A 22,761-nucleotide genomic window follows, 5' to 3' on the forward strand; every position below is an offset into this window, starting at 1 on the left:
GTCATAAAACAGAAATAATAACCACTGTGCAGAGCTATTAGAATTAATATTTATGCTGCCCGCCATGAAAAATTCATGGGGACAGAGAAAGGGGGGCCCGTAAGACAAGAATTAATTTACACTGGGCTCGGTTTACCCGCTGGCTTGATGTTTAAAGACGGTTGACAAGCCTCCGTATGAATCCGCCAGTCACTTCCCGCAGCCGGTGGAGTGGCGGGGGTGGGGGACGGGTCCGGGCTGCTGACAGCTCACAGATTGAGTTTCTGACAGCCCTTAAAAAACCTAAACGGCCCCCCACCTTTTTTTCCTTCTTCCATTGCCCAAGGCGCTCTGTTCTGCCACCGTTCATCCGATCTCCCCTTCCATCTGCTGAAATTAACGAATTAATGAGCGCAGCCGCTTTACGGTGGGGCCCTGTGAATGTTTACAGGCGATTAAATTATAATGCGGGGCGGCTGTATAATTCATGAACCAATTAAAGGAAGTGTTAGTTGATTTGATGGGATGAGGACGTACAAAATGCATTTTACTAATGGGGAGCCACGGGCTGCCGGGGCCGGCTCCCTCTCTCGGATTACGCGGCTAATTGCCGCACTTTATGGGGCTGTCACCGATAGCCATGCATATTTCATTGTTCTCAAATACTTCAATTGTGTGCGTCCCTGTCGCGGCTGTAATGTGGAGAAGCCGGGCCAAACGTGGCTGTAGTTACAGCGGCCGGAGCTCCGGAAACCTGAGCTGGGGCGTCGGGTGTCCCCGCCATTAGGTGATTAAAAGGGCTCGGCAGACTGATCGCCTTTTGTTTTACGAACAATTCTGGACGCTGGCTTCCTTGCAGGGGCAACGCTGGGCCTCTGACCCCTTTTTCTGTGGAGGAGGAGGAAGGGGAAATCCGTGGCTCCCAGATTGTTCCCACCGTGCCCGTGTCCAGAGTGCAGGCAGGGGTCCCTCGGGTCACCCAGAGGGCCCAGTGTCCCCCGGGGCAGTTCACCATCCGCACAAGGTGGCCGCTCGGGGCTTCATTATTCGCAGTTAGGGCCAAACTTGGACCCATCGTGAAGCTCTGTCATCAGCATGCTGCTGTGTGCTTGGAAGGAGACTGCAGAGAAGGGCAAGACGAGCCTGATGCTCAGGGGAGAGCACGCGTGTGCCCGCTTCTGGGGCTGCAGGACGAGGAGGGAACGCGGCCAACAGGAGGGTCTGGTGCTGAGAGACGCCGCCTTCATCCGGACAAACCCCGTTCACCCGCGACACCTCCCAGACGGTCAGAGCCCTGCCTCCAGGGTCTGCTGGTCTCCTAGCCCGTCTGACAGGACCGGCCGTCCCCTGAGACGGCTCTGTTCTCCCTGGCTCCTAAGTCTGGACTTCACATGAGCTAAACACACGTGCACACCTGACACACCCACCCCCAAAGAAACGATTTTAAAACCCTGTGGTTCATATCTTCAGCTCCCCACCCCCTGCCTGTGGATGCCTAAGGAAGTTTCCTTTGCTCCCACTTTCGCACCCAGAGCTGGGAGGAGGGACCGGCCGGCGGCCGGAAGCTGCATTCGCGGATCAGTGCTCACACCCTCTCTCCACACTCGGCCTGAACTCTCTCTTTGCGACCGGAGCTTAAGTAGCAGTGGGTTGATCTGCTGGGTTTAATGCATTCGGGTTTAAAATGAAACCAAAGAATCAAATGCTTACCCTGGGCAACCAACCGGCCTACATATTTTACAGACATGACCTTATATCATCTTGCAAGGTAAACATTAGTATCCTCAACGCAAAAACGGGGAAACTGAGGCCTGGGGAGTCCACCAACTCGGCTCAGGAGTTGCTTCCAAGCAAATAGTTGTACAAGGTGCAAAAATAAATGGGCAAGACTTCCCACTGCCTAACCAAGGTCCTACTGCGCAGCACAGACACTGTATTCAGTGTCTTGTAGGAACCTATGATGAAAAAGAATAAGAAAAGGAAAATATGTCTGTGCATAGAAGACTGAAACATGGTGCTGTGCGCCAGAAATTGACACAACATTGCAAACTGACACACTTCAGTAAGAAGAAAACGTCCCACCGCCGAGTTACTCGTAATAGCAAAAAACAGGACACGACACAAACGTCCACAAACGGGGGGGCTTGGCCACTTGTGGCATCCCCAGATTCTGCAGCTTTTAAAAGAAAGAAGGTGGATCTAAGGCCACGACACAATCTTAAAACGAAAAGTTAGACAATACACGTATTAGATGAACCTGCTTATGTCTAACGAGAGAAGTAAACCTGGACGGATGTGGCCCAGACTAGCCACAGTGATTACTGGGGGGGGGGGGGACTTCACACACGTCTGCCTTTTTCTTTTTACAATGAGACTGTATTCTTTGTACAACTAGGAAAAACGCTGATTATAAAACCACAAGGAAAGGCTAATTTTTAAAAAGGAAGATCGTCGATTTGAAGCTACAGGGCCAGCATAATGGTGATAACACAGAGGAGTGGACGAGACTCTCCCGTGCAGATCACACAGCGCGCAGGATCGGAGCTTACTGTGTCCAAGCGCCAGCCCGAGCCCCTGACGGCATCATGGCAATCCACGCGAGCGGGCCGACCGGAGAAAGGACACAGCAGACGGTGGCCACCCAGGGGTGCACACAGTGCAATGATCCCGTGTGCAGACCACACCGCTCAGCGCGCCGCCCACGGGCCCAGATGCAAGGGCAGCCAGGTGACGAGCGAGTGTAAATAGCGCAGTGCAGACCGACGCCTCTGGTTTAGGAAAAGCAACGTATGCTCATTCATTCAACAAATATTGATGCAGTGCCTCCTGTGTGCTAGTCACCTCCGGTCCCGGGTCCCAGGGAGCTCAGGATGAATAAGCCAGACACGTTCCTGCCCTCACAAAGCTTACGAGGTACGTTTTACATACATGCGAATGCAGACTTCCTGTCCCTGGCACTTGGGGGTGGTCGGGCTATTGAAAGATTAAGACGTAGTATGAAAAGACCAGGTGGCCACCAGCCAAGGGATGAGAGGCACGGGGTGTTTGGTCCCTGTGGTTCGGAACCGGCGGGTGAAGTTCACCCTCATGTCTTAAGTGAATAATTTTCCAGTGAAATGGCCGTTGTTAATCAGCCAACATTTACCGTGTTTGCTGTGGGTTAAGCATGTTACAGACTTAACGTTATCCATGGACTGTCTCCCTGTAGGACATAGGTACAGTTACTATGCCCCACTGGATGGGTCTGGGAGCTGGGGCTCAAAGCAGTGAAACTCCCAAGGTCACATCCTTAGGAAAAGCAGACGTTTTGAGTTCAGATAGTCGGACATCCCGGGCTGAGCTCTAACCATTGGGCCACAGAGCCTCTCTGGCCTCTCTGAGTCTGCTTTCTGTCTCTGTGGGTTTACCTGGTCTGGACATGTCATACAAGTGACATCATACAGCATGTGCCCTTCTGTGACTGCCTTCCGTCACTCAGCATCGTGCTTCTGGGGTCTCTTCCTCAACCACCTTCAAAAGTGGTTCTAAGATCAGCCTCATTTTACAGATGAGAAAACGGAGGCTACCAGGGAGGAAGGAACTTGCCCGAGGCCAGGAAGCAGTCAAGGGCAGAGCTAGATTCCAACCAGGTCCATCTGATCCAAGAGCCATAATTCCACCAGCTCCGTGTCTACACGTGGTCCCCTTTGGACGATCTGTAACACTGGACCGGCTGAACGTTTACACACGCCTGGTGTTAGCTGCTCACAGACCCATCCCCTCCACAGCCCCTCGCCCCTGCCTCCCGGCCACACGGCCTCCCCGCTGTCGGGAACACACCCTCTGCTCAGGGAGCCCCGGCCCTTGGTCTCCCAGCGGCCGCAGGGCCACCCCGTCAGTTGACTCAGAACTCCTCCGAGATGTCCGCCCCCCGGGCCCCAGCTGTGAGCAGTACCCCGTCCTCTCACACCTCTCGCTCTGTCCTCCTTGAAGCCCCCTCCCCGGGAGACCCCACAGAGGGATCTACTTGTGTTTCCTGTCTGCCCCTGAAGGCACAGGTGTGTCTGGGTTGTTCACTGCCCCACTGCCAGCCCCCGAAACAGTGCCCGGTATCCAGTGGGTGCTCAATATATGTCTGCGGACTCAATTATGTCCCCTTGAGAATCCCGCCCTCAGAAGGGAGGGAGGTTTTGGAAGGGTGGGTTGGAGCCGAGGGCAGTTGGAAGAACGAGTTGAGGGGGTCACAGCCACAAGCCACAGGGACGCGCACCTGCGACGGCCACCGCACCGGGTCCGGGGCATCGGCGTCTCATGTGGTTTTTATTTCCTCCACCACTTCCCCTGCCTTCCTCTGCTGGACACTCAGCTCACTGTTACTGAGTTCCTGCTGTACGCAAGCTTCTGGGCGAGGCCCAGGCCCTGCCTGGGGGCCCTTACAGGCCAGGACCTCAGCCCCCACATGTGCCCCCGAGCAGCCTCTCCACTGCGTCCTCCCACAGCCCTGTCCGGCCTCCACCAGCTTCATTTCCTCCACGCATCTTTCCAGAGCAGAGGCCACAGAGACCCAACAGGAGGCACACTTCCCCGGCATTGCTGGCACAAATCAAAGGACTTTCCAGAACATTCCAACTCCAGGAAGTCCCCTCTGAGCTTCCATTCCCAGAAGGCCACTTCCTCTTTCTTCTCAAATGTCTAACCACGATAGGACGCTCTTACTTGTGGGCTAGCAGAGACCCAGGTTCAGATTCTACAACGTCACATAGTCTCCACCTGGAGACTCCCGCCGCGACACAGTCCTACCCAACGCGGGCGGCTGAAGAGAGGGGCTCCCTCGGGCCCATCCCCTCCCGAATCTGCACCCAACTTCAGGGAGCACCCAGACACGGTGACTCATGGAAGGTAGGTACGAACTGCTCCCGGGGCTTGGTTGATCACAACTGGAGGAAAGCTCGATTTGGGGGTTAAAGGACGCTTGCCCTGGGAGGGCTCGCTCCGAGCCCAGCCCTGCAGCTCGGCGGTCCCCGGACGAGATGCCCCTAACTGCCTACCGAGAAGAGACCCAGGGTTAAACTGTTTATCTGGCTGCACTCCTGGGTTAAACTTCTTAAGTGAACCTACCTACCTATCACCTAAGGGGTGACACCTGAGTTGCTAGATGAAGCTTTTCCATGTCCTTGGCTGGGGACCCAGGCCTGCTACTTAAAACTTCTGGGTTTCAATAGTCGCCTGTGAATTAAAGCTATTATTCGAGTCCATCCTTGGTAGGGAAGGGCCCGCTGTGACTCCAGGACATGTTAGTGTCCTTGTGGAGGGCTGGCAGTCACCCTGCAATAATCTTGTGTCTATGCAGGGCTGGCGAGGTGTTTGTGAACATGGGTGCACAACATATTAAGTGCAAAAAAGGGATGTGATACAGTTATAGTTAAAACCCTGTTTTTGTCGAGCAGCCCTGAAAATGTCAGAATATACACACTATACCGACATGTTAACCTTGATCATCTCTGGGTATTGGGAAATTTTTACTTAGCTACGTTTTCTAGCTGTTCTACAACAAATGGATTTCTTGTGTAATAAAATGTTCGAAATACACAGAATACCCGCCCCCGCCCCCGCCCCCGCCCCCGCCCCCGGGGTCTCTGACCAGCTCCTGGAGGGGCCTCCCCAGCCCTGCCCTGGCTGACGGAGGCGCCGAGTCCCACCGGGTCTTCATCCCGAGCTGTCACAGCCTCCCTGCTGCCCCCACCCAACCCCACCTCCAGGTGAGCTGCCCTGAAACCTACCTGACTCCTTCCCGCCCAAGCCTGGGTGACTTCCTCCCAACCCCCCCCGCAGCTGGCTCCATCTTTTCATTGAAATCTTAGCTTAAACAATCCCTTCTCAGAGGCGCCTTCTCCACCCATCCAACCTGCCACCTCGCCCTTCCCCACCGCCCTGTGGCATTTTTTTATTTTTACATTTTTTTATTGAGTCATAGTCATTTCACAATGTTGTGTCAAATTCCAGTGTAGAGCACAATTTTTCAGTTATACATGAACATACATATATTCATTGTCACATTCTTTTTCGCTGTGAGCTACCACAAGATCTTGTATATATTTCCCTGTGCTATATACAGTATAATCTTGTTTATCTATTCTGCATTTGCCTGTCAGTATCTACAAATTTTGAAATCCCAGTCTGTCCGTTCCCACCCCCAACTCCCTTGGCAACCACAAGTTTGTATTTTATGTCTGTGGGTCTGTTTCTGTTTTGTATTTATGTTTTTTTTTTTTTTTTTTTTTTTTTTTTTTTTTAGATTTCACATATGAGCAAACTCATATGGTATTTTTCTTTCTCTTGCTGGCTTACTTCACTTAGAACGACATTCTCCAGGAACATCCATGTTGCTGCAAATGGCGTCATATTGTTGGTTTTTTATGGCTGAATAGTATTCCATCGTATAAATATACCACCTCTTCTTTATCCAGTCATCTGTTGATGGACATTTAGGCTGTCTCCATGTCTTGGCTATTGTAAATAGTGCTGCTATGAACATTGGGGTGCAGGTGTCTTTTTGAAGTAGGGTTCCTTCTGGATATAGGCCCAGGAGCGGAATTCCTGGGTCATATGGGAAGTCTATTCCTAGTCTTTTGAGGAATCTCCGTACTGTTTTCCACAGTGGCTGCACCAGCCTGCACTCCCACCAGCAGTGCGGGAGGGTTCCCTTTTCTCCACGGCCTCTCCAGCATTTGTCATTTGTCATTTGTGGACTTTTGAATGACGGCCATTCTGACTGGTGTGAGGTGATACCTCACCGTAGTTTTAATTCCCCACCGAGCACATTGCCTCCGCAGATATTTCTCCTCTGCTTGCATGTGTATTGTCTGTCTCTTCCCATGAGAAAGTTTTGTTCACGGCTGTGGTCCCGGCATCTGGGACAGAGCCTGGCAAAGAACTGCCTGCAGTAAATACCTGTGGGGTGGACAAATCCACCCCTTATTAATAGAAGTAGCAGCTGCCCAGCTGGACTCGGGCTGAGCACACTCACCAGGGACTCACACGGCATTCTCACGAGAAAGGGGCCAGCGCTGCTCTCTGCCTCTTCTAGTGATGAGGAGTTGGACGTTCAGATTGGTAAAGTCACCTGCCAAAGCCACACCCCAGTGAGCGTCCACATCCTTGTCCCTGCCAGTCTTCATCTTGCCCCTCTGTTGTCCAGACGCCCACTGGCAGGTGATCCTGGCCCTGCAGGACAGCAGGCACTGACCCTCTGCCTGGCCCGAGGGCCGGGCCCTCGGATTTTTACCTGGGAAGGAATTGGGGCCACGGCCTGGTTAGAAGTGTTTCCTAGGATGCGCTGCAGAGTCTCACACTGCTTAGACGGTGGCTGGGAGCTCATGGAGGGGAGGGGCTGAAGCCGTCCCGGATTCTCCCCAGGTGTGCACATCCCTGGTAGGGAAGGGCCGGCTGCAGCTCCCGGACATGCTAGTGTCCTTGTGGAGGACTGGCGGTCATCCTCCCTGGGGTGGCCCTGGATGGCAGGTCCTCCCTGCCTGCTGGGGTGGCAAGGTCACCTTCATGGGGTGGGGACCCCGCATTCACGACCACAGGAGTGGTCTCACAACTCATTCCTGCAGCCTCTTGGAGTGGCACTAAGGTGACAATGGGGACAGCAGGTGGCATGCGCAGAGGTGTCCTGCCAACTCTGAATTAAGCACTATTATCACCTCCACTTTCCGATGTGGAAAAGGGGCCAGGAAGAGAAATAACCGGCCTCAGAGCAGCTAAGAAGGGGCCGGCCCTTTGCCAACGCCCCACAGGGCCTCTCTGTAAGGCACTGGCCGCAGGCAGACCCCAAGAATCCGCTCAGCTCAGCGCCAACTCCGAGGAAGGAGGAAGAACAGATGCCAACGCCCAGAGTCTCTACAGGGAACGCGCGAGGTCAAGAGAGAGGAGGCGCGGAGAGGATTGCTCTCTCTCATGTTTCTAAGTGCCTCGGCCACGCAGACACAAAGATGTATGTGGGTTCAGGACACAGGTGGCTATTTGCATTTCATTATCTTTAAGCAGGACCGCGGCTGCAACCAGGGGCGATGATGGAGCGAATCTGCTCACTGCGGAGGGAGCCCAAGGTGACACCAGCCTGTGACACTGTCACAGCATCACCAGTGAGCCAGGATGATGACTGGTAAGCAGGCAAATGAGGGAAGAGCATCGAGCCCCCAGGCCTCCCTGAGCGGACGTGGGGTGTTATCAGAAGCCCCTCCCCCTTTTCAATAGCACATCTGTGGCTGCTGGCTCATCCTGGGGCCCGTCCACCAAGAGACGCCTCTGCAAAAGGCAGCCCCCCTGCCCCCACCCCCGGCCGAGCCCGTCTCACAGAAGGCCCCCACTTTTCCCATTTGATTCCACTTTTCTCCAAGCACCTCAAGAAAAAGGCCTTGCGGCCAGAATATGACCGCTGACCTGAGCAGCCGTCCTCGCTGGTATTTTTATCAGCACCTTCCCTCTGCTCTGCTGGCAGGACTCGCTGTCATGCAGGATGTTTGGATTATAACTTGTCTGAAATATTTAACAGGGCTTCGTACTTCCCACGTGTCAGGGGACCTGGCAGGCCACACGTCCTTGGTATCCCCCCAGCGGTTTCCCTGTGAGGGTGTCTTTCCAGCACTGAGTGCCCTACCCTGCACCCCAAGAACCCCCCCAGGAGAGACTGCTGCGGGTCGAGCACCCCTGAGTCCCCTTCTGAAAGGCAGACCTCTGAGGGAGGGAGCCGTGGAGGGCAGGACCACGTCTCACTCACTCTGCATCCCCGAAGCCCGCACGGTGTGCACATGATGCTCGTCTTAGGGGCTAAACCAGGGTTTGTGGAAGGAACCAATGACCTTCCTGTTTGCCGAGATCCATGACCACCAGCTCCAGAAGCAGCAGGCTGGGTAGCAACTGCAGAACTGCAGAACTGCACCCCAGGACCAAAGAGAACCCCCAGAGCCCCCTAATTCTGCAGGTAGAATGACCGTCTCTAATTCTCAAAGATTTCCAAGGAAAGAGATTTATCCTTCAGCCTCCTTTGTTTTTCCCTCTTATTGCCACCTTTACAGACACTACCAAGGTTCTTTTTGTCCAGACTCCTGTTCACCTAAATTCTGCTTCCCTTTGTTTTTCTCTCACAGGAAATACCAAAACAGCAGCTCCCTCGTGTACAGAGAACTGTCCTCCCAAAAAGAAGCTCCCAGACGGTGAAGAGACGGCGTGGAGGGCAGTCCTCAAACCGTTTGCCCTCCGCCGCGTTTACAGAAAGGACTCTGTTCGGGCAGAGGGAGCCCGGGCTGTGGAGCTCCGCTCGGGAGCAGGGCAGGGGTGCCTGAAACCTGCAAAAGCGTCTGTTAAGTAAATCATCTACATATTTTAAAACTTTCACTGTTCTTGGTAATAAATTCCTTCTGACCCACCTCTCCACGAACCACGAACATATGTCTCGCCCTGTGGGGGCAGGTGTGGGCAGGGATCAGCTACCAGGGCCACATTCCAAGCCGCAAACCAAACCTGACCCACTCTCCCACCAGAACCTCCCTCGCTCTGCTGCCAGGACCCCCGGCATCCTTCCAGCCGAGCCAGAGGGCACCAGATGACCTCACTCTTCGGAGTGAAAATGTGCTTTCTTATGTACTGGACATGTATCGCCTAATTTATTCTCACGAGACCCCGGAAGCAGGTACCATTATCATCATGCCCGCTTTACAGAGGGGGTGAGGGACCTACACAAGGTCCGTGGCCAGTAAATGGCAGAGCAGGATTTGAACCTGGGCACTCTGGCCTGACTGCCACATGGATGCTCTGTCCAGCCTCAGGGGCCGCCGCAGGGCAGGGGTTCAGGGCACTTTCCCCATCAGCTTCCCCTGCACAGGTGCACACCCAGCTGGCCTCCCGGGGACGCAGTTCTGAGCACCTGCTGGTGTCCGGTAAGCGCTCCATAGGCCAGTGGGACCCCCTCCCCAGCCACCTGCACCTCTGCCCCCTCGGTTCAGGTATCTGTTGGGCAAACAGCTTGAGGCGTGATGTGAGACACTGCACACGTCTGTGTTCATCAAATTAACGTCTGCACACCCATAAAACGGCTCACTCAAGATCATTACTGACCCTACATATACAGCTCAGCAGATTGGTATCTAGAGAGTTCTGCCTGGCCGATTTTTCTCTGTTCTTCTAACTACTCCACGACTAAATGTTTCACAAAGCCATTTCCTCCCCCAAATATTTATGTTCTCAAACGTTTATTAGCCTCTCTATCATGATCAAGACTTTATGAGCACTCTATACCAACTATGAATTAAATACATAATTTCAGATCCATCAAATTCCAGTTTGGTGCCGCATTTGTCTCTATTAGGCCGCACGCTCGCCACGGGCACCCGGCATAAGACAGCTCAACGCGTCTGTCCAGGGGCAGCCGAAGTGGCTGACGTGTCAATCCGGAAGCAGCCCCGCGGGACTGGTGCCAACCGCCATCAGCGGCAGGGATGTTTCCATAGCTCACTGGCAGGGCTGGAGGATTCGGGAGCAAAGGGCAAAGGTCAGAAGGACACACCCCCACCCTCATTCCACCAACCAGGCGCCTCCAACCCACCCGTCCCTGGGAAAGGAGGGCCAGCATCTCAGAGTGAGTGAAAAAGACAGCTGAGACAAAAAGACTGCTCCTCCCTCGGAAGGAGCTCACCTGCCTGGGGACCTTGGGGTCAATCCTGTGGAAACACAGAAGGAACAGTTCCCCCAGCCGGCCCCGGAGTGCTGACTGCCACAGTGTATCCTTCACATTCGCCTCCCCTGCCTCTGAACCTAGAGCCACTTCACATCACGTCAACTATTCATTTCACTTTGCAAATGAAGAAACTGAGGCTCTGAAAGGTGAAGTGACTAGAAAGAAGTGTGGCGGGTCCCTGTTTCCGGGCCTTCACCCTGCCCCGACTGCCCCCCCATGCAGCTCGGGATAATCACCCCACCCACTGCCCTCCTCCCGTCCAGAGCGGGCTCCCAAATAGAGGGCAAGCTGGCCTGTCCGACCTGTTCCCTGTGCTGGCACACAGCATGTGCTCACTAAATGTCAGCTGCCACCGATTCAAATTCAGGTCTTTCTTTGACTCCAAGGCTCATGCCGTTAACACGAAACCTACCACTTACAGAAAATGTCCCGGCAACGCCGGCCAGCAGTCGGTCCCCAGGGAAACCGAGCAGCCTGCTTCCAGTTGGAGCCCTACGTCCGTGCTCTTCCCAGGTGCACAGCTGTTCTCACAGAGGATGGACTGTCCCAGGCACCAGGAAAGGCAGCCTGAGCTGCGGGCAGAGCTTCCAGGGCCTTGTCTCCCCGAAGGCTGGGTGCCTGGGACCCACCCCAATCGCCGGTCAGCCCCCATGCTCTGCACTTGGCTGGGGTGCTGAGGCTTATCCAGGAGGCAGCATCTGCCTCATGAGAATCTCTTCTTTCGTGACTGGCCTTTATGTTCATGAGCCTGTCCCATTTCAGTTGTGGCTAGAGGCTCAAGGCACTAAAAATTGGAATAATTCTCATTACTTAATTACTCTAAGTCAGAATGTAACTGCTGTGGGCAATACAACCATTCTTGAAACAAAACATTCAGGCATATTTTAAATCAATTATCGATCCCAAGAAAAAAATACATGCTCCCTAAAACTTCAGTTCCCTGATGGCAAACATTTCCATAGCTTGAGCATGTGCATGGTAATTCAAGTGAACTGTGTCACAAACTTGGGTAGCCCCAGGAACCCACATTGCTGCCTGAGTGTCCTCTGGAGTCCTGCAGCGTGGCGTCCCCAAACCTCTGTAAGTGAAGACTTTGTTCCTTGGATGTTCCAGCTCTTTCCCAAGCGCACACCTCGTTGGGTCACAGGGACCCTCCCAGCAGAACCAGGAGCTCTTGGGCACTTTGTGGTGCCCACTGAAAATAAAAGCCCAACTACATTCCAGTAATTCCACGCCTAGCATTTTAATCTGTAGACATAGTCCCGTGGACAGACAGAGCCTGTTTGCAAAATGAAAGAAAGAACCCAATCTAAATTCTCTTCAATAAGGACCTGACCAAATCAGTTACTGTCTCGTCTCAGGCAAGACTATTACGTGGCAACTAAAAAGAATGAGGATTCGGGGAGGGTAATAGCTCAGTGGTGGAGCATGTGCTTAGTGTGCACGAGGTCCTGGGTTCAATCCCCAGCACCTCCATTGAAAGATAAATAAAAATAAACAAATAAAAATTTTAAAAACTCTTTAAAGAATAAAAATGGAAAGAATGAGGAGCAGAGCCAATAGGCTAAATGGAAATATGTCCAGACACGCCGTCAAGAGAAAAGAGAAAGTAAGCAGTGTGTGCAGTATGCCTCCATCTGTGTACAACAAAGCCATGTATGTATATCTCCTGATTGGTGCAGAGAAGTTTTCTAGACGAATACCCTAGACACTACGAAGAGGGGTTGTTCCTGGGGAAGGGCGAGAAGACAACAATATTTTCCCCATTTTTTATTATGACATGCTTTGATGTATAAAAATGAGTTACATAACATATAATCATGTATGAAGCACCTACAACGTGCCAGGTATTATTTTAGGAGCTTGAGATTTATTGCTGAACAAGACAATCCTTTCCTAGAAAAATTTCTATTCTGGCGGATACGTCCACCGGAGAAGTGCACCCCGACAGTGACACACTCCAGATGCTCTAACCAGTCCCTCTGCCTACACCCCGCCGCCAGGAGAACCACCATTGCCAGTGTTTCTAAAGGCGTATGAGCACTTAAGACATTGCTGAGTTTTGCCTGCATTGGTATCATGCTGTATCTGTTCTTTTACCACTTGCTTTTCCGCTCAACATTATTTTTCTAAGATTCCCCCATGCTGGCGTGCGTGGCTGTGGCTCATTCACGTCCGTCGCTGCGCGGGACCCCTGCGTGGCTCTGGACTATTCTCCCAGGACCTTCGCCATCGCTGGTGTGTCTCACTGCTTGGCGGCCACGCTCCGTGCTGCCACAGTGCTCACACCCAGCTGCATCTGTGGGAGGGAAGACTTGGGTTTTACGATTCAATACACTTCGTTACAGGACTGTCTGGATTTTCTGCTTCCTCCTATGTCAACACTGGTAAGACTCTTCTTCTCCTGCGAATTTATCTGTCTTGTCTGTTTCCAAATTGATTGTCACAAACTTGTTCCTAATATTTTCCTTACCCTTGTAAACTCTGATTGGCTTATGGCTATATCCCAGTTTTTATCCTGAATATTGTTTATCTGTGTACTCTTTCTTTTTTTTTAAATCAATCTTGCTAGAGATTTTTTTTTATTAATTTTTGAACTTTATTTATTAACTTTTATTCATTTTGTCAAAGAACCAGTTTCTGGCTGTTGCTGCCTCTTTGGTTTCTATTTTCTTGACTTCTGTTCCTACGGTCTCTTTCTTGCCATTTTGGGGGCTGATTATTTTTCTAATCTAAGTCAGAAACTTAGATCATTAATTTTCAGTTGTTCGTCTTTTGAGAGTTACTTTTCACTGAATATCCATGTGTACGTCTTCAATCTCTGACTCCTTTCCATTAAAAAATAAAAGTAATTAATTTTTCAATTGTGCATACCCTTCGGCTCAGCAATTCCATTCCTATAAACTTTTTCTAAGAAAATAACCAAAACCAGTGCATAAAAATGTGTGTGGGTGTACACATTTGTTACCGCGTTATTTATAACAGAAAAAAAATTGTAGCTAACTTAAATGTCTGCCAACAGAAAGCATTTAAATACATTACAATACATCTGGACTATGTAATCCTGTTCATAAACTGTTACTCTGTAATAATTTGCAGTATAATCCTACGCAAACATTTAATGAATTAAAGCTTTATGGAAACAGAAATGTGTCCACAAAGTTTTACCAAGCGCAAGCAAGTTACAAAAGGACATACACATGACTTTATTTCTGGTTAAAAAACAAATTCATTGGAAAGCAATCCGGGTTTTAGTCCCGGCCACACCACCTGAACATCACCTATGTATTAAACGTGAGATGACACTGTCTTGCCCTCATGGAGGAAAAACAGACAAGGCTGTTTCTGGGGAGAGGGGGGCTTCAGGCAAGTTTCCCAGGAGACAACGCCAAATACTCAAAACGCAGTGCACGGGGGCTGACGGAGGCGCTGAAAGGGCAGGACCGTCCTGCGGGCGGGTGCGCAGGGCAGAGCCAGGAGCACCAGGACCCCCCCACCCCCCCCCCCGCCACTCCCTGCCAAGTGACTCTGAGCTCCAGGCTCTCAGCCTTCCTGACCCCCATTTTTCACAGGGTAAAATCAAAGATTTGAGCTGACAATCCTTAGGGGTTTTTCAAAGTCTGAGATTTTCTGCTGATGTTCGCCAACTGCAAGGCTGACTCGGCGCTGAATCCCACACCTCTGGGGGAAACGGGGGCCTCGAGCCAAGCGGGCCACCCTCCCCAGACACTCCCAAGAGCAGGGACCCCAGCCTCCATGCCAGAAGCGCTCAGTAAATGTGAGTGGATGAGAGAGTGAATGAGTGGCGGAATGCGTGGAGGAAGCGCCAGGAGGGGCGGAACAGAAGGGGTCCAGCAAGATTTTAACGGGAGGTTTTTCTAAAGTGGTTCTTCGAGGCGATGGTGAGCTTGCCTCCAGCGGCAGCCCAGTGCTGGGAGGAAAACTCAGCCAGGGGCTCCCAGCCCTCATTTTTCATCACGCCGGCCTTTCTGCCCACCCCGCTTGCCATGCTGGCTAGGTAGTCAGGTCGCTGCTAGTGAATGAAGCTGTCAGGTGAACTGTCCTCTCCGGCTGCTAGAGTCCTTCCAGAAGGAGAACCCTGCCATCCCCACCCCGCCGCCCCTGGGCTAGCGGCTCAATTACCTTAATGCTATGCAAATGAGAGGCCCTTCTCATCATTAGTTTAGAGCCCTCCAGTGTTAATCGCATAATTGGGCCTTCAACAGGGTAATTAGACGCGACTTCGTCCATTAGTCTTACAAGGCTAATCACTGCTGAGGGGAGAAGGGGGGCGGCCCCCAGAGCGCCACGTGAAGAGGAGAGAGGCATCTGCTCAAAGCAAACGTGGCTGAACCGCCACCAGGTACAGGGGTGGTCACATGCAGGCCAAGGGGACAGCGGGGGAGGGGGGAGGGGCCCGGGAAAGCCTCAGGCACCGGGCAGGACTGCCAGGGGGCAACTGTGCACAGCCCTTAAAAGCAAAGCAAGAGGCCCGGCTCCGGCCCCCACCCACTAACACAGCGTGACCTCGGGCCAGGCGCCTAGTTGCCCTGGGCTGCAGTCCCCTCTCTGTGCAGTGTGGAGGGCTCGCTGGACGGTCTCCAGGGGCCTTCTCAGCTGAACGGTCTTGGATTTGGATATTGGAATGAAAAAGAGAGCTGAGGGGCTGGGGTGGGGAGGAAGTGATGGAGAATCTTGCCAAGGAGCCACAGGGGCTGCTGGGAGAAGCACCCCCCACCTGAACACGCCTTGGCTGTGCCCTGCGCGGACACAAAGATGAGGCTGAGATGCCTGTCAGGAACTGTTTGCTCAGGCTGCCAGAGAAAAGGACCCCTGAGACTGCTCGGCGCTGAACGTGTCCTCCAAAATTCCTATGTTGAAAGAAGCCTTAACCCCCCAGGACCTCAGAATGTGACTGTATCTGGAAACAGGGCCTTTAAAGAGGTGATTAAGTTAAAATGAGGCTGTCAGGGTGGGCCCTAACCCAACCTGAATGGTGTCCTATAAAAGGAGGAAATCCGGACATACCAGGAGTCACACCTGCACAGAGAAAAGACCCCGTGAAGGGGCAGCCAGAGGGCAGCCGTCTGCCAGCCAAGGACAGAGGCCTCAGAGAACCCCATCCCGCCCACACCTTCATCTCAGACGTCCAGCCTCCAGAGCTGGGAGAAAGTGAAGGTCTGCTGCCTGAGCCACGCAGCCCGTGGTGTCTGTTGCAGCAGCCCCGGGAAAGCCCTTCAGATTCCTAACAGGCGCCTCCCTCTTACCAAGTCCAAGCGGAGCTGGTGGTCCCTCCCCCCACTGCCCCTCCTGTGTTCCCTGATCAGCAGATGGCCAGCCCACTCTCCCTCTCCCCAGCTGCTCCGGCAGAAGCTGGACTGGTCCTTAATGGCTCTCTCTCATCCACCCACAACCAGTCTGAATGCATGTCAGCTCTGTCTGTTCTACCTTCAAAACGTGGTCAGGGCCCAGGCACTGCTTGTCATTTGCACGTCTGTTACCTGGGCCAGGCCACCGGAATCTCTCACCTGGATGACACCCACTGCCCCTGCCTGGCCTCCCTGCTTCCGCCCCTGTCCTCCTGTCGGTAGTCCACTCTCCACCCAGAAGCCTGAGTAATCCTTTTAAAATATAAGTTAGACCTCAGCACCATGCCTCCCCCTCTGGTGGCTCCCACCTGACTCAGAGGAAAAGCCTGAGTCCTCCAGGAGCCCATCTACCTCTGACTCATCGCCTCACTCTGTCACTGCTCCATCGGCAACAGCCTGCACGATGCTACTTGAATTTGCCAAGCACATTACACCTCAGGGCCTTTGCACTTGCTGCTCCCCCGGCCTGGAATGCTCTTGCCCAGATCTTTCCAGGATTTGTATAAGCCTCTGCTGTCATCAGAAAGGCCACCCCTGACCACCTTCCACACAACGTGCCATCCCACCACAACCCTCCCCACTGCCCACTTGCCCTAGTCCCCTTTTCTCTGCTTTACTGCTCTCCATGGACCCCAACATCGTGTGTATCTGTCAGTTGTATATAGTGGTTCTCACCCCAGCAGGAATGTAAGCCACGTGATAGCATCTCTTGTAGGTTTTGTCTCCTTTTGTGTTCCCAGAAGTCGAGCGGTACCTGCACACTCTGTAAAGATGTGTTGCTCATCTGAATAAAGCCATCTCCATCTTGCTACACAGGAGGAAACTGAGGTTCAGAGTTGGCAAAAAGCCTGCCCAGCCTCACACAGCCTATGTGGCTCAAAGCCAGTGCCTCCTGCTTAGCCAGTGTCCTGAGGACAACGTGCCAAGTGCTGCGAAGGTGAAGAGCAAGAAGTGCCAGGGAAGGCTGCCGAGAGGAGGTAGGGTTCGAGCTAAGCCTGGCAGAAAAGACACGATGTGGACAAAGGCCCACAGTGCCCTGAGCGAGCAGGGGGGTGTGGTGGGTGGGAGCCCCAGGCCTGGCGGGTTTCTTTCCCCTGCACGCAGTCCTGTCCTAGGATCTAGAACCCCCACGTCATGAGTCAGAGGCCCAGGAGAGAAATGAGGGGCTCTGCCCAGGAGCCCCGTGGGGGTCTGACGTGCTTGTCCTTGTGGGTGGGGTGGGGTCTGGAATCTGCAGACACCTCAAAGCCAACAAGGAGGCAAGGCTCAGAGTTCTATCAGCTCAGAAAAAGTAAAGCTGAACTTCAATTTGTGGAAGACTTTCTTTAAAAGTTTTATTATTATTATTATTAAATAATTTCTGTGATACTTAGGAAGAAGAGCATCAAGCTTTTAGACAGCTGCCACCCGAATCTGGCAGAGGCCCAGGCTTTTAAAGCATGAGCGGGGGTTCAGCAGTTCACTGCTTTATTTATGCCTCTAAAGAAGATGGAAAATTGAAGTACACACCGATGTCTCCCCAAGTCTCCTGTGGGTAAAGAAAACAAATACGATTTCTCCAAGTCATCTCGGCATCCGTCCTCTTGCCTTTCTCTGGGAAATGAATTTAAGTTAATTCTCAAGCATCGCGCCTGCCAAAAATGGGGGCGTCTTCATCAGAGCTGGACTCAAATGCCAACTACCCTGGGCTCCGTTCTGTTAAAGGTCACCTGTCACTCTCCACCGAGGCCGGGAGATTGCTTCGGATCCGGCATAACGGCGGCAGAGGGAGGTGTGTTTATCTCCTCCTCCACTCAGACGCCACCAGCTTCTGCCCGATTATTACTGGTTGGATAAAATCCACTGGACTCTTAATAAGAGCTTAGAATGAGAAAAGTTGTCACTGTCTCCCCAAGTGACACATTGCTGTGCTCAGAATGCTGTGCTCCAAGTACAGGGTGGCAAACTGACCCTGAACCCCTTCCTAGACCTCTTAGAGACAGCGGGAGAGTCGGACAGGCAGGATGGGGTGCTCTCAGAAAGTTCTTAGGAAAAAAAAATTTTAATGGTTAATGAATGAACTGAGCTTCAATTTACTATGGCGAGACTGTTAGTGTCAGTCTTAACAGAATTGCTAACTGAGAAAATGCCATGCAAATCCCTTGCTATGTGTTGTATGTTACATCTATATGTTGTATGTTACATCTGTATGTTGTATGTTACACCTATGCGTTGTATGTTACATCTATGTGTTGTATGTTACATCTATATGTTGTATGTTACATCTGTATGTTGTATGTTACACCTATGCGTTGTATGTTACATCTATGTGTTGTATGTTACATCTATATGTTGTATGTTACATCTGTATGTTGTATGTTACACCTATGCATTGTATGTTACATCTATGTGTTGTATGTTACATCTATATGTTGTATGTTACATCTATGTGTTGTATGTTACATCTATATGTTGTATGTTACATCTGTATGTTGTATGTTACACCTATGCGTTGTATGTTACATCTATATGTTGTATGTATGCCCTGTCTCTTCCTAAAAACTAAACTCCCCGATCCTCCATCACCCAGCACAGACCATCTCTCACGGCTCTTGGCTTGTCACCTGGGCCCCTAAAATTTCTCGCCACCAGCACACCACGCAATGCGCCTTTTGGATCATGTCCCCATTGGAGACCACAGAGCTAAGCCCGGGGGCCAGGACTGGCTCTCGCTCTGGGAATTCACTGTGCTTTTATTCTCTGAAAGATTCCTGAGGCTGCAGGCAAAGAGTTCAAAGGTAACACAGATTTTTGATGTTACTGCTTCAAAAGTAATTGCTCTTAAGCTCTCAAAGACAGACAACAAACCTTAGTAACAGACTGTCATAAACTAAATTTTAACCCAGGAAAGAAAGCAGTGCTGGCCTTACACATTTGCTCAGAATCACCCTCACCAGACTTCTCCTTACGCAAACACTGGAAATCAGCGGTGAAATGCCAACGGTCCCAGGCGGGAAGATACTGGGACAACTTCCTTTTTCCTACTTCCGTCCCTGTTTACTGACGGATTAAACGCTACAGCCCAGGGACTGTGGGCTGGGGCCTGTCACCAGTGTTTCTGGCCACAGTCTTCGCTCGCGGTCCAGGGTGCCCCTCCCTCCCTAACTCCAGGCCCTGGACCCAGCACTCTGGGAACCACCGCCTGTCTCCCCTCCAACCTCTCAGGCGGCTGCCAGATCCCCAACACTAGCAAGTATTTCTTTTTGCTACAACAAAACACAACACTCACTATCAGAGGCAGGACGACTGTCGGGGTGTGCTGTCACCGAGCGCGAAGTGGCTGTAAGAAGTGTGGTGGAAACTGAGCTGGTGGCCCAGGAAGGTGGACTACGTCTCGGGAGGAGCAGATGTGGAAGTGGAGACGAGGCAGTTTACTCGACCAGGATGCCCGAGCCCACAATGACAGAGCGTCCAGGGATGCTGTGGGATGAAAGGGTAGCCGGGATGGACGGCCTTTGGGCTGAGGGGTTTTTTTTTCCTTTTTTCCCACTTTTTGAAAATTTTTTTCCTTTTTTATTTATTTTTTATTTTGGGGGGGTAGTTAGGTTTATTTATTCATTTAGTTTTTTTCTTTTTTTTTCTTCTTTTTTTTTTTTAGTTTTTATCTTAATGGAGGTATTAGGGCTTGAACCCAGGACCTTGTGCATGCTAAGCATGAACTCTACCACTGAGATATACCTTCCCCACCTTTTTTTTCTCTTTTTCAAATTCTTTTTTAATCTTTTTTTTTTCAATTGAAGTACAGTCAGTTTGCAATGTTGTGTCAATTTCTGGTGTACAGCATGTTTCAGTCATACGTATACATACATATATTCCTTCTCAAGTTCTTTTTCACTACAGGTGACTACAAGATATTGCATATAGTTTCCTGCGCTCTACAGTAGAAACTCGCTGAGTTTTAAGCTTTTTCGGGCTGTCTCCAAAACAATGTTTCGATCGTGGGAAGGTGAAGAACAAGGGATTAGGGCAGGTGGGCTGTCCAGCCCACACAGGGCAGGTGGGGTACAACATGTTACAGGTGCTGCCTCGACCTAGTTTTGAAGAGGATAGGTCTCAGTTCCCCTTCTTGGGCAGTATGCCAAGCCCCCACTCCAACCCCTTCCCTCATGGGCCCCCACACTCCATCCGAGAGTGGCTCCTGTGCCCCGGAGCCACTGCAATTATTTAAATCAGCCAATCCACCGAGAGCCTGTAAAACCTAGCTAACTGCCCCCTTGCCACGTGGAAGCTGCCTTCCACAGCTCAGCTGTGGTCACCCTGTCCCCAGGGTGCAGCCCCCACGTGGCCCCACGTGGCCCTGCGTGGCAGCCACCTCTCATTTGGAACTGTAAGTAATAGAGTCCTGCCTTTCATCTCTCCGAGTGTCGCTGTGTTGTGTCCTGCCATCAAAAGAATCTTCAAACCTTATAAAATAACAGGACAGGTGCTCCACACCTTTTCGCAGCCTCTGTATGATCTGCGAGGCTGTTCTAGGATTCAGACTGCCCTGTCTGCCTGGCTTCATGGCTTCTCCAACAAAAGTGCGATTTTGTATCTATCTGTGGGATTATCTTGTGCGCCGCAAATTGCCAGCCAAATAAGGAAGTATCTTTCTCTGACCAGAGGGGAGCCATTTGCTCTGAGCAGCCCAGGGACCAGCCTGGACCGCACTTCCTTGGGGAGGAACTGGTCTGACCTTACTTTTCAGAAGCTCTGATCTCCATGCCCAGACCCGGAGTTCCCAGTGTATTAGGAATAAATACGGGTCCCACATCCAGAGCCCCTCGTAAGGCCAGGCTCTGTGTAGAGTACTTCCTGCATCACCTTGTACCATCCCCCACCTGATGGCCCCAGTGTTACTGTCCTTGGTTCTCAGTGGAGGAAACTGAGGTGCAGAGGGGCTAACAGCCTGTCACAGGAAACTCCAGTTATGATCTTTAATCTGTTGACAACGTCATCTTGGTTGTCCGGAGTGTTTTTCTACTTCATAAGTCCTACCCATTCGCATTTTCCCAGCAAACACATACATGAATCCAGCAAAGGGTGAGCTGAGGGCTGGGTTATCACCCCATCTGATGGAGAAGGAAACCGGGGCCCAGAAAAGGCGAAGCCACGCCCCCAGACTGCTTACCCAGCAAAGCGGATTGTCAGAAACACGTGGCTAACCATCAGGAAACTTCAGGGGAGGGGAGGGATCCGTGCAAAAGAGCCAGCTGCTGAGCGTTAAAAGAAAGCCCAGGACCAGGAGAGACAGGGGCTGAGGGGCTGGGGCCTGCCCCACCCCCGCGCCAACACATGCCACACTTCCATGCTCACCCTCGACCCCCGACACTTTGTTGAAATTGTGGAGACTACTTCCTCCAAAGCTGTTCACGTGGATGCTGAAGCCCTCAGACCCAGTGGACATCTGCCTGGAGGTGCCAATGGAAGCAGGGGGCCCCTGTGGCCCCCTCGCTCATGGGACAAAACCAGAGTGATTGGGGACCCGGCTGTGGCCGGTGCACAGCGACTCTGCTGTTAGGAGGGACCCTCTAGCTAACTGATCTTTAAGGAAGATCTTCCTTCCCAAAACAAAAGGCACCCTGGAGCACACAGTGGATGATATGTATTCCGGCCCATGTCTGGTAAACTCTCAGCTGACAGCAGAAGGCAGGGTCAGTCGGGTTCTATTAGCTCAATTAATGAGGAGTAAGATGAGGCTAACATGCCGCTTGTCGGACGGCTCGGCACAGAGCTGGAGTAATAGAGTTATTAACCTCAGCCAGCCACCGAGTTCTGCGGCTGATTCCAACTCCATTTCCTAGTTCAGGCCTCCATTAATGGGCTGTTTATTATCCCTAATCCACATAAGGATCAGCTGCAGAAATATGAGAGCTTCCTGGAAGGACCAAGTGATAATAATAGAGAGAGAGGCAAGAAATCCTCTCCATTTCGCATTTTAATTTTTCTTTGGTCCTACCACTGCTCTCTTAAGAATTGATAGCATTCTTCTCACTACGGAACACGTTAGAAATGGCAAAGTCATTATCCGAGGGTTTCAGTGTGTTGTCCTCCCAAACATGGTGTCATATGGAGCTAAAAAGTAGTAAGCTTTTAATCAAATTAGAGAGCTCTGGTGTATTAACTATATGCCGGTTCAATTTTTACTCTCATAATGTTCCATGATATCCCATTGTTTAAATTTAACATAGTGGAAACCAAGAAATCAAACCATCATTCAGCAGAATAACTTATCGACATTGTTAAACACCCTGATCTCGATTTTTCAGTTTGCCTGGCTCCGTGGGGCCCTTCCAGGCAAAAAGGTGATTTTTGTCTGTGTCTATTTCAGGGTCGCTCTCCCATCCCGCGTGCTACCTTCCCCAATTCCAGCCCAACGGGAATCTTTAAAATGTCTTCCGTGGGTAAGAAGAGCAAGCAGACTGTGATTAGAGGAAGAATATTTTGAATAGAAATTAGTGATTTGTACCAACCCATAATGAGTAGATAAAACAATTACTCTCCAACCGTCACCCCTGCAGAGTGTAACGATTTTTGCCATTTTCACCTCTCCTTATGTAATGGAAATTCAAAATCACATGTGTATCCATCATAATGAATAATTTCACACTTCTTAGCGTGTAGACAAATCGGTAGCATGCCTATTTAGGGGGCGTGAGTGTGTATTTACTATGTGAA

The 22,761-nt window shown here is 51.4% G+C and overlaps 1 protein-coding gene across 10 annotated transcripts in view; it reads right to left on the reverse strand.

Moving 5' to 3' along the window:
- Positions 1–22,761, reverse strand: part of AK8 (adenylate kinase 8) — a 117,720-nt gene that overhangs the window by 16,237 nt on the left and 78,722 nt on the right. The window contains exon 12 of one of the 10 annotated variants that reach the window (XM_032478733.1): positions 11,724–12,995. The exons of the other annotated variants lie outside the window; for them this stretch is intronic. Coding sequence (XP_032334624.1) covers positions 12,980–12,995 — 16 coding nt within the window. The 3' untranslated portion in view covers positions 11,724–12,979. Of the gene's footprint in view, positions 1–11,723; positions 12,996–22,761 lie in introns of those variants that run through there. 10 annotated transcript variants of the gene reach the window in all.

The sequence above is a fragment of the Camelus ferus genome, chromosome 4 (genome assembly GCF_009834535.1).
Source record: "Camelus ferus isolate YT-003-E chromosome 4, BCGSAC_Cfer_1.0, whole genome shotgun sequence".
Classification (NCBI taxonomy): Eukaryota; Metazoa; Chordata; class Mammalia; order Artiodactyla; family Camelidae; genus Camelus; species Camelus ferus.